This window comes from Buceros rhinoceros, unplaced genomic scaffold, assembly GCF_000710305.1.
Source record: "Buceros rhinoceros silvestris isolate BGI_N320 unplaced genomic scaffold, ASM71030v1 scaffold1684, whole genome shotgun sequence".
Taxonomy (NCBI): domain Eukaryota; kingdom Metazoa; phylum Chordata; class Aves; order Bucerotiformes; family Bucerotidae; genus Buceros; species Buceros rhinoceros.
In genome coordinates this window covers 321-15422 of record NW_010407457.1, presented here as the reverse complement: position 1 = coordinate 15422, position 15102 = coordinate 321, and the positions used below count along the sequence as shown (strand labels likewise).

At 38.0% G+C, this 15102-nt stretch overlaps 1 protein-coding gene across 1 annotated transcript in view; it reads left to right on the top strand.

The window, feature by feature from the left end:
* LOC104491960 (voltage-dependent calcium channel subunit alpha-2/delta-3-like) overlaps positions 1 to 12379 on the top strand; it is a gene marked incomplete at its 3' end in the record, with an annotated part of 36466 nt that extends 24087 nt beyond the window's left edge. Inside the window, exons 3-6 of the mRNA XM_010134456.1 lie at positions 2016 to 2147; positions 4320 to 4380; positions 4474 to 4624; positions 12305 to 12379. Coding sequence (XP_010132758.1) covers positions 2016 to 2147; positions 4320 to 4380; positions 4474 to 4624; positions 12305 to 12379 — 419 coding nt within the window. The remainder of the gene's footprint in view (positions 1 to 2015; positions 2148 to 4319; positions 4381 to 4473; positions 4625 to 12304) is intronic.
* Positions 12380 to 15102: the final 2723 nt, after the last annotated feature.

Sequence of the window (15102 nt, the reverse complement as noted above, 5' to 3'; positions counted from 1 at the left end):
ACTGTTCTGCCGTGAGTCCTGTCCCGTCTGAATCGGGTGAGGATATCCAGACTCTCTCAGCTGTTCCGTGCCGAGAGCCGAGAGTTTTTTTCTCCTACTATTAAATCGGCTGCGCATGGGGGCTCCTTCCCCCGCCACCTCCTTCCCTTTCGCCGTGGACAGAGCTTTACTCTGGCTCCGCCTGGGAGCCGGTGGAAGCTTCACTCCCACCTCGCCGCTGGATGCCTGCCCAGAGCACTGACCTTGAGCAGGACCGCACAGAACTACGGTTATCTGAGTCTTCTCTTCTTCGGTTTTTTTCCCTTTTTCTCGGTTTGTGCATATGTCTATGTAGTGGATAGTGGAGTGAATTTATTATATATTAAAAGTTTGTTTCAGTTCCTTGAATGCAGACCGAGGCGTGAAGTTTCTTCTTTCCCCCTTAAACTCCTTCTGTCTCTAGCCGGACAGAGGAGAATCGTTAAGGAATTTGAGGGGTTACCTGCCTCGGCCCTCGACCCTTAACAGTAGTGAACAATAGATCAGTATTTTGGGGTGCTGAAATAGAAGCATATTTTTACAAACCGAGGATAGATTCCAGGATAGGCAGTCTTGACAGTTAATTTGTGACGTCTTAATCACAACTTGTTCTTGGAATAACTGCAGCCTTGGAATCAACTGGACAATGGATTGTGCCCGCTAGCCAAAACTGAAGCAGTACTGTTGGACTAGTGACATCGGTTTGTGAGATGGGTGCCTCCTCGGACAGATTTTAAGTGTATATTTCATCCTCTAGAGAAACAAGTAACTACACTAGACATATTTTAAAAACAGATTGTGATTTGTTAATCTTGCTTTTTCAGCATTTCATTTATATAAACCTAAATATTTAGATGAAAGCAACATACAAAGGTTTGTAGCTGAGATGTTTCGCTTTTGCTGCTGCTTTTCTTGAGGAATGTAAGGAAAGATAACAATTCATCTTTTTTCTGCTCCATTAAAATTGCATTCTAAGCAGTCTTCTGAAATCAGTACTGCAACATTATTTTGCAAGCTAATGGAAGCGTTATTTCAAATCTTGAGCAAATATTACTGTGTATTCATGTATGCACACTTCTACAGATGAAATAGTACATCTATGACTTTAGTTCTGCTTTTTTCTTTCTATTCTGCTGACATCACATACCGATTGAACTGGGGATATAGTATATCTTAGTTGTTTCTCATCTTTGTAAACTAATTATTTGAAACTGAGTCACTTTTAAAGATACGTTTGTTTATTTCTGATTTCCTACTACTGAATCAAATCTGCCCCTTAAAAACGTACTTGGGCAGCCTGAGCTTTTAGGAACTGATAGATGGGGATGTTTTATAAAGATAGTTTATTTTCAACATCAAGAATTTGCTTTTTATTTCTCTTTCTATGGGAATAAAAAAGAATGAGGTAATTGTTATGAAATCCAGGTCCAGTATTTTCCAAATAACAATGAGTGTTACCTGTCATGAGATTTTGTGTTTCTATATATATCATAATTCATTCAAGTGTGAATTAAAAGGTATTTCACTTTCCGTTCCCACACATAAACTTTCAGATATAGTGAGAATGGTCTTCACAAGTTGAAGATGAAAAAAATCAAAATGTATGAAGTGTTGCTGTGAGGCATTCCATGCTTTTAGAGAAAGTAAATTGAGTAAATAATCCATTATTAGATTGACTCATTTATGTTCTCCATGACAAGTGATACCGTAGTTCCAGATAATGGTCTAATGAGGAATTTTAACTTATCTAAAAAATGTACCTGGTGTCTCTCCTCTATTTTAATCATACTTTCATGATTTAAGTGTATGATTTATTTTGAATTACTTAGTTGATTAGTTGACAAAAGCAACCGGAAGATTTTCTGCAATAGTTTGCAGTCACTAGATTTTGGGATACTGAATAAGATGAAGATGATTCAGTTCATAAAATGAAGTGATTCTATTTGGGTAAAATAACCTTTCTCTGTTTTTTTGTTGTTTTTTTTTTTTTCCCCCAGATCCAGCCATTGTAAATGGAGTTTATTGGTCAGAATCTTTAAATAAGGTGTTTGTTGATAATTTTGATCGTGACCCTTCTCTCATCTGGCAGTACTTTGGAAGTGCAAAAGGATTTTTCAGACAATATCCAGGTGAGAAGAATACAAGTTCATACTTCAAATACAATAAAGTATGCCACGGCTGCAAACTTCCGTGGAGTATTGTCACAAATCATGATTTTCACAGATACTTGCAGGATTGGTTTTACTTTATCTAGTTTTCAGAAAGAGAGATTTTGAATCAGTATTTTCAATATTCTGATGTTTTTCTACCAATTTTCATTTGGAGTGAAGCCCCTAAGATAACTCACATACTCATAATATTCCTGTTCAGACATATATACATCATCATCATCATCATCATCATCATCATGGCTTGGCTTCGCGGACAAAGATTTGGGAAGGGCTTTCCCCACGCTTACTGCAAGCGCGCTGATGGCTGAAGAGGCCAATGGGGGATAAGCAAGTCCGGTTGCAAAGAGCACAGCGGAAGGTCTCCTTGGGTGGTACAGTCGAGGCACGGTTCTTTCTGCGCTGTCTTTTCTCCTCGAGACTGATTCTACGCGTGCTCTCAAAGGAGGCAGCAGTGTTACGGATGGTGTGTCTCCAGATCTCCCGATGGGAGGCCAGGGTGGACCACTGATGGTGGTCAGTATGGCCTAGGCTGAGGTGTTGTTTCAGGGAGTCCTTATATCTCCTCTTTGGGGCTCTTCTCTTGTGGCAGCTGGTGGCAAGTTCACCGTAGAACACAATCTTAGGGAGGTGGTGATCCGCCATCCTGGAGACGTGCCCTGCCCAGCGCAGCTGCGTTTTCAGCAACATGGCCTCAGTGCTGGTGACCTCTGCCCGTTCAAGGACAGCAACGTTAGTCATGTAGTCAGTCCAGTGGGTGTTTAGGATTGTCTGGAGGCAGCAGTGATAGAAGCGTTCGAGGAGTCGCAGGTGGTGGCGGTAGATGACCATCGATTCAGACCCATACAGAAGAGCAGACAGTGCATTGGCTCTGCAGACACTGATCTTTGTGCTGTTCTTCAGGTGTTTGTTGCACCAGACTCTCTTACGGAGATTTCTGAAAGCTCTGTTTGCCTTTGCTGTTCTGTTGTCTATAAGAAAAATAACTTCTAAACATGTTGACTGGGGAGAAGGAGGACAAAAGGTTTAGACCCTTCATATCATAGTGAACTTAGATCCTGTGCTCTTTCGATGCATACAGAAAGACTTAATTGTAACTTATTGGTCAGTTTTCAGACTTCCATGTAACCTGGTATCTTTACATTTAAAGACTTCAAAAACTTGTTTTAAAGTTGTGAAAACCAGTTGTAATAAAACACAGTTAGATCACTTGTATTATTTCTATAGAAATATGTTAAAATACATATTATTACCTATTAAATTTATATTTAATCACATACCAAATTTTCTACATATTAAATAAACTAAAAAATTAAATAAACTGATCCTCAGCTTCTATAACTTTAGATCAGGCTCACAGTGGGAACTGTTCCTTTGGCCAACATGTTTTAGCAAGCTGTGGTTTTCTGAAGTCTTAAGTTTAATGTGAGCAAGTTTACTGTAAGCCAGTATGTCTGAAAGTGACTGACAGTAGCGGCTACTACATCTGTGTTACTTCTAGAGTACGGTTCAGTTCGCAGGCTCCTTGATATTTCAAGGGTAGAGAAACGCTGATCCTTATTTTAAAGGCTGATTCTTGTTTTGTGCTAGAAAACAAGCGTAAAAAGCAGGAAGGATTGCCTTGTCAAATTTTTTGTTTGGAGATGTTTTTATCATATGTCTTTTTACTCACATCCAGGAGATATTACCTGTTCACAGTGATGTGAGCAAAACATCAGGAGTATGACCTGTGAGCGCAGCAGTTAGTGTAACAGGACCTGCTGAGATCAGCCATGGGTACTAAGTGTTCAGTGTTTGAACAGAACTGGGCAAGCATGTCATACAAAGCTTGACAGCACCAGCGGCCTCGTATGGCAATACTTTAGGGACAGTAGTAGGATGAATATAGTAGGCTTGAAGAGGTTTTCACCTTACAGTAGACTAAAAAGGAGCAAGGGGAAAAAAAAAACCCACTGGTTTTGGTGGTCCTATTTTATTCCATTATTTTTTCCAGTATTTCCTATGTTATAATGCCATTGCCTGTTAAAGAATGAAACTCCATGAAGTGCTACTTAACCCCAATACCACCGATACATTTTGAACAGGTATGGTGAAAATGTAATTTAATCTTTGCATCTCTTTTTTTTTCAACAGGAATTAAATGGGAACCTGATGAGAATGGAGTCATTGCATTTGACTGCAGGAACAGAAAATGGTAGGCAGTAGAGGACTACCAGAGTTTTAAGACGTTTGAAAGGAAGAAAAGTTCAGTATTTAAAAGAACACATTGTTTTGTCTTTTGTCTTAGGTACATCCAGGCAGCAACTTCTCCAAAAGACGTGGTCATTTTAGTTGATGTCAGTGGCAGTATGAAAGGGCTTCGCTTGACTATTGCAAAACAGACAGTTTCATCTATTTTGGATACCCTTGGAGACGATGACTTCTTCAACATAATTGCTGTGAGTTGCTCAGGATTTTTCTTCCCCTTATTTTTTTCTTCCAGCATACATTGCTATCTGTCATGTTGTACATCTCACAACACATTTGAAAAATGTTACTGGCAGGTGATGGATATAAGACAACATCTGAACCAACTGGACAGACACTGATTTTCCAGTGCAAGCTTCTTCATGTGACAGTGTTTTCAAACTGTTTTTCTATGACTTCTAATCCAAAACCCCGCTTTGGACTGTGTCCCCATACATGCCCTGCCCACCCCCCTCCCTCCCACAACTTCTGTAATATAGTGCAAATTGCAAAACGGTTTATATAAAAGAATTAATTAGTATCATAGCTTTTGTACGGCACAATAACATGCCAGCATAGCTCCTCATTGTTCGTGCTTCCCTCAGCGTGAATCCAAAATGTGTGTATGTGTAAATTGTGCAGAGGTATCACTGGTGCTTCCTAACAGTGATAAGTTAGAGAATCAATCCTTCCTGTTACTTTTCCATGGTAGTTTTCCTGGTAGGTAGTTTTCCATGGTACAGATACATGATTTAAATCTACGATAAGAGGCTAGTTTTATAGTATTTAAGAGTAATGGGATTAATCATATAAGTAAGGATGATGGCTTTAACAGTCCAAATAAGAACTACGATTTGCATGGGGGATGGGGGGGGGAGAAGGAGGAGGAATTGGTGGGTGTATACATTCTCCTTTGCTGATGTTCTTGTGATAATACTTTATAAATATGTGGGTTTATCATATGCATAAATCCTAAAAATGCCTCCAAACTCTTGAGTGTAAGGAGGGCTTTGGCACTTTTTTTGCTACAAGGGAAGTGCCCTTTGTTTACTAAAATAAATGACGCAGTGACACCAGTGCAAATCATTGAGATTGTATGGAGAATGCAGTACATATGCCCATATACTCTATTTTTAACAGATGGCAAGCAGTTAGTTCAGAATGTCTTTCATATTCAACTCCTTGCGTGACAGTTACATAATGAGCAGAAACTCATGTAGTAGAAAGACATAATTACATACTGTATCAAAAGAAGTTTTACCATCCTTCAAAAAATTGTGATTAATTGTAATCTAAATAACTTTTGTAAGTTGAAAGAATGTTTCAACTAAGTAATTAATAAGGTACTTGACTAGCCATTTTTTGGAGTATAATCTATGTGTTATCGGTAGTTGTGACAGTTACTGTGATGTAGGAAGAAAAAAAAAAATTTAGTGAAGTTTTTTACCTTGGGGAAACCAAAAGGCTCTTCTATAACAAAAAATGTAAAAACGTATGTAGCTAGAATCCAAACTAGTGATTTTGCCTAAATAGTACAGCAGAAATACCGTGTAAATACTTCAAAAAAAGCAAGTATGCAATTACTAAACAACATCTTTTTCAATTTAAACTTGAATTGAAAATGAACTGAGCTGTGCATAAAACAGCATGGAGTCACACAGTTTTTATGTAATTTATTGGCAATAAGTTGGCAATAAATAAATCTTGAGGGCTGCAGTCCCTCAAGGGGTGGCCCCACCTCAGCCTGTGTTGCCCAAGGGCCCTGTCCCTCAGGCGTGTCCCTGCCCTGGAGCGAGTCACCTGCAGGCCATGGTGTCCAGAACTGCACGCCTTTCACCATGGCACCTTCCCAGCTCTGTTCCCAAGTGTTTCCAGCCCCCAGTGGCTTCTTCCTTGTGCCCACCTGCTTGAGGACACCACAACCTCCCCAGGCTGTGGCTGGAGCTTTGGCGCCTCACAGCTACTCACCGGAATTGCCTGTGCCTGGCGTGGGCAGTCCACAGCCCTCTCCCAGTGTGCAAAATGAACCTGAAATTACTCACTGCCTCAGAAAGACGGGGGAAACAAGGAGACTGTGATAGGAGTGACACTGAGTGGGTAAAGTCCTCTCACCTTGAAGGTGTCTTGGAAGAGGAGTTTATAAGGAGTTGATCACAATATAATACTTGCTGTCTCACAAGGCAAAAAAATCAATAATGTAAAGAAAATATGAAATTTATTTGCTTGAAAATGTTACAGCCTGGTAAGGCATATGGGTGCTGTGAAGAAGGGAGTGGATGTTTCAGTGAGGAATGGCATAGCTAGGCTATGGCTAGGTTATGAATTACTTGGTGTGTTAGTGGAAGGCATAGAGAGGGTACACAGTAAAGCCAGGGTTACTGTGATCTGAATCAAAATTACAAAAGAGATCCACTGTGCCTAAATGCCGAAGACTTACTCTTCACATAGCACACAGCTGATACTTGCTCACATGGATTGTTCTTCTGGAAGGCCCGTCCAAATTGTTGCTCTCTGAGGACTGCTGGGCAGCTGGAAGTCGGAGACAAATGACCAAGTACCTCTTTCCGTTCCCAGACCAAAATTTGAGGTGGAGTAAGAAATCTATGTGGGAGATCTGGACAAACAATACACTTGTTAGAGGAAACACAAGTTCTGAGCCTGAGCACTTGTCAGGATAGCTTTATTATGCACAGTGATTAATGGAATAAACACTTGCAACAGATGACTTCTGTGAGGAACTGGGACAGGAATTAGGAGTCAAATAGGTTAAGGAGTGTTCTCATGCTTATTCTCACAAGAAGGGAAAACCCTAAAGCATGCCTGCATTTTGAGGAGAAAGAAGGAAATGCAAGGAAAATAGTGATGAAAGATGTGAGAGAGGACTTACAGATGAGCGTCAGCCAGAATGAAGCGAGTAAGAGCGTTATGTAAGCAGATAAGAAACTTTTGCATTTGTTAAAGTAAGAAGGAAAAGCAATTTGAAGTTAGTCAAAAGAGCACATGAAGTTAGAGAAGCTGGACTAGTGTAAGACAGGGTTCTGTTGACAGTGGAGTCAAGGATGGAATTGAGCTTTGAGGAAATCTATGTCAGTGAAAGAGGAGGAAACGGAACTTAGAAGATGAGAAAGTGCAGTCTGAAAAGCATTTGTGCAAAATCTGTGGTCATTAACTAGTAGTTTTTATTCTCCTTTTACAATATTTCATTGTGCAAAAAGTTTTAAAAGCTTTTCCGTTTGCTCAGGTTGTTACACATTTCAGTATTCCACATACAAAAAGACGTTTAGGATTCTCATTAACTGCAATGGGAGTTATGTTCGCTACATACTAACGTCGTTAAAAACTCAATTAACAGCTATAAACATGCAGTAGGATAGCAAAAAAACCCCGACAACCAAACCCGGTCAAGAACCAAACCCAAAGCTACCAGCAGTCCATTAGTTGGGTTGTTTCATATCCATTTGATTTTTCACTAAACACACTTTTAACTTCATATGTATGTATAGCAGAAAGTGGAATTCAGTGCAGGTCCTTCCAGAGAATAAACATAAAAGGATAATGCTAAAAATCATTTTAGCTTTCATGGGTAGGTTGTTGCAAAACCTATCTGGAACTGATGGAGTAGATGATTGAATTGCAAAAATTTGTTGAAATACAAGAGCAATTTTTGCTGCCTGTGTTAAAATTTAAGGTCAGTTCACTGGTGCGTGAACAGAGATGCCTGCAACAACAAGAGAAAAAGCATATTTTCCCAATTCACTTTGAAGTATAATTCCAACTCATGCATTAAATTACCAATATTATCATAAAAGGAGTGCTAATTTTGCCGAATGCTGAAATTTTTAAAATGCTTTTATAAAAATGTAAACTCTACATTAAATTACCAAAATATTAACTAAGCCAAGAATGTTAAATCAATTTTAATGCTTTAGTCACACCATTTTAGCAAAATTGATTAGAATAAAAATATTTGTTAATTCAAAGCACAGTAGTAGAGTTCCCTGTTTTTAATTTGCAGAATTTTTCATTATAAATTATTTCTGTGTAGTCTGTTCTTTGGAGTCCTTGTAGTCATACCGAATACATTATGGATAAACTTACTTTTCAGCGTGCCAGAATAACAACATTCTGCACAGCTGAAGTGTGAGCAGGCTGAGAAAGAGAAAAGCAGCCGACCTCTGTATGATTGCTCCGAGCAGTGGACTGTGCTCATGGTTCCACTTGTGCATCCGAACACTCCTGCAGCGCTGGAAGTACCAATTCCTTTGGTTCCTTTTCTGGATTGGCTTCAGTGTCGGACCTTAGGTTGGGCTTTACCGGATATCAGACTGTGCCTAATGCACTGTGAAATCTTTGATCTGTATTTTTGCACACCAAAACGTGAATTTAGTTTTTCCGGCGGATCTTGGTGCAGACAGCTTAAATATGACAAAGGATAAATATGACAAATGCTAAGGTAAATGTAAACTACTTGTGTAGGTGTGCTAGAGCCATACATAGCTCACATTTTCAGAACACTAATAGCACCTGATTACACAATGTAGGTCAGCAGCTGTCTAACTAGCTATATGGTTCCTCTTACTTCAGATTTTAGCCCTTTTAAAACTGTTAAATGTCATAGAAAAGCTGCAGAACTGAGTTCAAGTTGCTGACAAAGTGGTGGGAAGAGGGAGGCATTTTTTCCCTTTTCTACCTTAAAGGCTTGGCACAGTTAAAAGAAAAGTGTCACTGCAAAACACTCTATGACAAGGACGAAGAAATTGGATGTATGCTGTGAAGCCCTAGTTGGTTATTTTAGTACAAGCTGATAGTTGTACTGAAGATCTTATCAAGTGGACATGCTAGTTTAAGCAGCAAATACTTCCTGTGTGCTTTTACATGTTGTATCAGAATTCTACAGTTTTCATGGCCTTAGAGAGGCAGTTGTTTGCTATTTTGGGAATTTCTTTTAAAATGGAAATAATTTTGTGCAGTAAATTCTTCCATCTCTTCATATTTGAGTTTTAGAAAGGAAAAGAAAGGGTATACAATTAGCAAAGAGTATAAAAATTAAAATAGATCATAAAAAACCACCCTTGCTAGAATTCAAACCTTCAGAAGCTGATGTACCTTTCTTATATAAAGGTGTTTCTTACTATGCTTTCATTTATATTTGTAGAGTAGAGAAATAATAAACACTTCCAGGTTATGTTTGTTAATCACAGAACACTGTTACACAAAGTACTCATTTACACATGTTGGCATCATCCATTTCTTCTGCCATACATAGCAGATTACGTAAAATATTTTTATATTTATAATCTCAAGAGAAATTAGATGCCACAAAAGCCGAGTGTCACAATTTGGCTGGGTTTCAGAGGGACGAACGTCTATGTTTTCTTACCTTCCCAGTGACAGTGAAGGTGCTTTGTCCACACGACGTCTAGGTAATTGTGCTGTTTGTGCGAGAACGAACATTTTTATTCAATCTTTTTTGAAGGAGGTTAATTCTGTAAAATGGAGCCGCAGGGGGACTTAACATGTCCTCTGAAGTCATGAGCATCTTTTATGCTATGCCACTGAATAACACTATAGGCACAGTGGGAAGCTACTGGGAATCTGTCTGGGTTATGTGCAGCTAGCAAACATGGAAGCTATAGGTCTGTGGGAACAGCCTGATAATGTGAGTTACGCAAAATAGTATTTAAAATATCTCTCGGAGAAACCCAGTAGACTGAAATTATGCTGCTTAGATGGAAGGTCTGATAGAGTAAGAAATCATTTCATTTATTTGCTGGTGATGATATGCCTGGGAAAAAAAATTGGGGTACTACTAAAGCATTAGGAAATTCTGAGTTTGCCTCCATGCAGATGTTTGAGACCATGTGTGTGAGAGAGATAGATTTTAGTATTTTATTGCATGTTGGCCAATTACAGACACTGTGCTTGGTGTCATGTAAAGGAAAGTATGTATGTCCAAGGACAGCTACAGAAATCAAGCTTAAGAACAGGCTTAACCAGAAAGTATATCGTTTAAAGAACATACTGAAAAACAGTGGGTGCAGACAGGAAAGAGCTTGGGCGTAGGGGCTGGTGTACCAGTGCCTGTTACAGGGTTTCAGTGTTCTTTCTGCAATAGAATGGAATATGGCCTTGACTCTGGCCTGTTGTAAGAGATGCTGTGTAGATTTGGCATTATTATTTTGCAGTGACTGTCAGGAGATAGATTGGACAGCAGTCTGAAGAGAGAAACTACAGGGGAAAGTACATCGTTTATCAGATCAATAAACTGTTACACACCGAGAGCACACGGGACGCTCGCAGTGACTCTAAAGCGTTCTAGAAGTCTTTGCCTTGTTTTTCTTATTATCTTTGGAGCAATAGATTTGTCCACAAGCTCTCATATATTGGCATAGCATTGATGGGAATAAAGTAATTAGGGGAGCATGGAAACCTGCTGCAGAAATTGTGTAAATATCTTTTGAGCGGTTTTGTTTGTATACAACCGATGCATTGCTATGTTGATGTAAATAGCCTGTATAACCAGCCATAGTAAGCGAAGTTACTCCACGTTTGCGTTTCCTTATAGCTGAGGACTGAGTCTAGCACAACGCCTCAATAGCTTCATGCCGTTCCAATTCAACACTCTTCCATGTGCAGCAGTAATTATTTAATTAAGAGTGTGGTGAGTAGTGCACTGTTAAGGTGACTGATGACAGGCGTTCCAGGCGGAACACACTGCAGGGGTGTGGGGTTAGACAAACGCGTAGAGGAAGGAGCGGTGTTAAGCTGAAGAGAGCAGAACAAATGCAGAGCTACCGGCAGACCGAGGCAGTGAGAACTAGCGGAACAGAGAACCTTCTCTAAACAGAATTCTGTAATGGGTCCTCGTGAGGCTTTTTTTTTATTCTCAAAGAGGTGGAGGAAGAAGGGAGTAAATGCATATATTAATCTAATGAAATGTTTTTCTTGATTATTTTTGACCTGACTTAACAAGTCCTCTTTCATTGTTTACTGTGGATGTTCTGATTCATTCAATGCTATGAAAGGGTGAAAGTGCTTAAAGCCTAAATGCAAAAGCCTTATAGTTTGATCTGTGGTAACCTCTGGGGTATATTAAATGAATGAATATAATGAATGAAATAAATGAAATAATGAAGATTTAAGTTAAGACTCTAAAACTAATTTTTGACTTTAATTCTGTATTAATTTGACCTGCATTGAAAGGTTTAAAAGATTGAAACAATCAAGTCCAATTTTCAATAAGGTGACTTAAGCATCCATGTGTCTGCAAGATCTACTGGCTGCAGATGAGGCTTAGTTTCTTTTAATGCTTAAGATGCCTCCAAAACCAGGATTGGGCTATGTAACTTAGACCTTGCAAGATCAGCAGATAATTCCTTAGAGATCTGTCACAGCTTCATGACGTCGTGTATAGTAGGCTACCCTGCTTGATTGAAATTCTGACTATTTCAGACATGTTCAGGTTTGATTCAGGGTTACACTTCCAACATGATAGCCAGTGTCTCAAATATTTGTCAAGACTTTTTTTTATATGTAACAAAGAATTGTGAGTTGTTACTGTGATGTATCAAACTTGACTGAGCTCTTAGTGCTATTCAGGTTTCAACTTTAAGGATATTTATGCCAGCTAGTGCATATAGTAACCACTAACTCCACCTGAGTGTTGGCATCCTTTCAATTAAGTGATCCTTCTTAAAATTATAAACCTCTGAAACATTAAGCATTATGTAAAAGGAAAAAAATATACCATGGCCAGTTTTTAAAAATGAACCGAATCCTTTTGGTTTTGCTTTATATGCAAGTTTCTCTGTAGTTCTAAATCATTAAATTAAATTGTATCTGTCCAAGCTTTTAATTAAATTTTTCATCGTTCTTTTTATTTCTCTCTATAGTATAATGAAGAACTTCACTATGTAGAGCCGTGTCTGAACGGAACATTAGTTCAAGCAGACAGAGCCAACAAAGAGGTAAGGAATGAAAGTAACAAACCAGCAGAGTAGGATGCAGTGCGTAACTGTGCTATAATGATCTTGTCCTAGTGCAATGCATTTCATTAGAAGAATTTATTAATTATTCTCTTTATGCTATTTCAAAGGAGTCTCAGTAGGAAGTGACTCAGTAGGAAGAAAGAAGAAATAACCTCCTAGTCAATTTGGTTGAATAAACTTAATGAGACAATAGAAAAATCACTGAAAATATACTGTTAATAAAGTTTAGTAATTATTTATGTAAAATACTACAGTTGCTTTAATTTGAACTATCATTCTGTTACCAAAAGTTACTGAGGAAGAGATTGCATTCTTAAACCAAATTAACACTTAAAGTTGAAACAGAATCTCAAAACAAATGAAAACAAATATAATAGTGCATGAATTCAAAAAATTAGCATTCCAAACAGGTGTGTCAAAATAATAATGCATTAAGAAAGTTCTGCTCAAATTAATTACATCCTGCTGGCAGCTCTGAAAACACACTTCTAAGCATGTCAGTTTTAGGTCCTTTTATTTATACCAAGACAAAAGGAAGCTGATCTTGTTATGCTGAACTTTACCCCATTGTATTATTCACATGAGTTCTTGGCCTTTTACCTACACATCCACCTAATTCTTCATGGTCTGCTTCCTTAACATACTTGACCTTCTCCACTGTTGATTCGTGGATTATCTAAATACCGTTTGATTACCATGTGGAATGACATGAATTGTTTCTAACCATTTAGGGTTGAAGACCCTTCTTTGTGATGCCGTTTTCTAAATGAGCACTTTATTGTGGGTGCATCTACTGCACCACATGAAAGCTGTGCAAGTTCTAGACTTAAAACTAAAGATTCAGATATATTGCCCAGATGTATTGTCGGCAATTAATTGTACCGTTAACCTTTCTATCATTTTGCAACCGATCAAAATGCAGATTACCATATACCATGTTACTTAACATCAGATTAATTTCAATTTAATTGATCAAAAAGTTTCTATGCCACCCAGATGATGCTCAGATTTTGTGAACAGTGCCCAATTAATCAAAATAGCCAAGTACAATTTCATATTTTGTTCTTCAGAGTAAGCTTCAATATAATTTCCAGTTAGCTAAATCTTCTTTTTTTCTTAAATTCTGTAATCTCTTCATGCTTTATTTTGCCTATAAATTGAATGATACATGCAAGGTTTCAGAAAATAACTAAATACAACCTTTTTCCCAGTTACTCATATTAGTGAGCTAGTACTAAAGAATAAACTTGAGATAGCACTTAATAGTATTTTTATATACTCTGACTTTGTCAATCTTAATTTCTTAACTTCTGTGAATTTATATGTTGTTATTATTTTTCTAGTTTGCATAATGAAGTTAATTTATTTGCCTAAACACTGGAAGGTTCAAAAGTGCCATTGTCCCAAGTATAGCTCAGATTATAAAGCAAAGAGTGTCAAAAGATGGACAACCACTTAATCCTAAATGAGTAATTGGACTACGCTCCTGAATTCATAGCAACAAACAGCTTTTTGAAGTGTCTGACACTGTTGTAAGGTCTGATACTGAGTGATTTGAATACACCAACCTGGAGGCCTCATCAAAACCTCACTGAATTTCCTGGAGAAGTTTCTCTCCAGTTCGGTCTTTTGGTGAGGTGTACAGAAAAAAGATGTCTTAAAATGCTGTTACTATGGGCATGTCAAAACCAGTCAAGAGCTATCAGGGTGATTAGCTGTGTTTTGAACTCATCATTAGAATTCAACCGCTTGAGCTTTTACTTCCGTTTCTGTGAGACTGATAGATATATCAGGCTTCTCCTCTCGTTTTTTCTGTGTAATTGCCAAGTGTCCATTGCGAGATCAGATGCAAGTAGATGAAATTGCTCTTTCAGTCTTACAAGGTAAATGCTCCTTTGCATGTTCACTGGTAATAATAGCTCTTTCTTTTGTTTATTAAATGATGAAACAGAAGCAAGAAAAATATCACAACAAATAATGTAGTATTTATTTTTTCAAACAGCCATTACTGACATATAATCATTAGTTCCTGTGCTGGCGAAGCAGAGCAGGTGATTGACAGGCAATGTTTTACAATATATGCTATTGTTTCCCTTTATGTGTACTCATATGGCTGGGTTTTTTTCTTTTTGGAAATCCAAAGTAGGTATGAACATGTAACTGTATATTCCTTCCAGAAATTTCTATTCTTTATCTTTTAATGTCAAATATTCTCCTCAATTGAATGGGAGCAAGGGTGACCACACCCTATACCAGTATAATCTCTATCAGCACCAAAATAAATCCAAGCATTTTAAAATACGCTGGCATGTTTTTTTCTTTAGATAGTAAATATCTATTCCCACATGGTGACTTTAAACAGAAACAATTAGAAATCACTGTAATAGCATTTCACATTACTGTAGTTTTCCCTGGTGTGGAAAGAGGAGATGCATGTTACCGATGATCGCAGGGACTGAATTGTTACCCTTCGTTTACATTGGCGGATATATGCCTGACCTTACTACGGAGATGTATTTCTTAATGCATAAACCAGTTTTAATTTAATTTAATTAATTTATGCCAAGTAAACTTTAATTTCTACCTTTTAGGCAGTATTTTTTTTTTTGTGCCACTATTAAAAATTTCCATTAAATTACTCTGGAGAAAGAAAAAATCATTCCTCCTGACACCCCGCAGTTCTTGCTGACTGCACTGTGCAA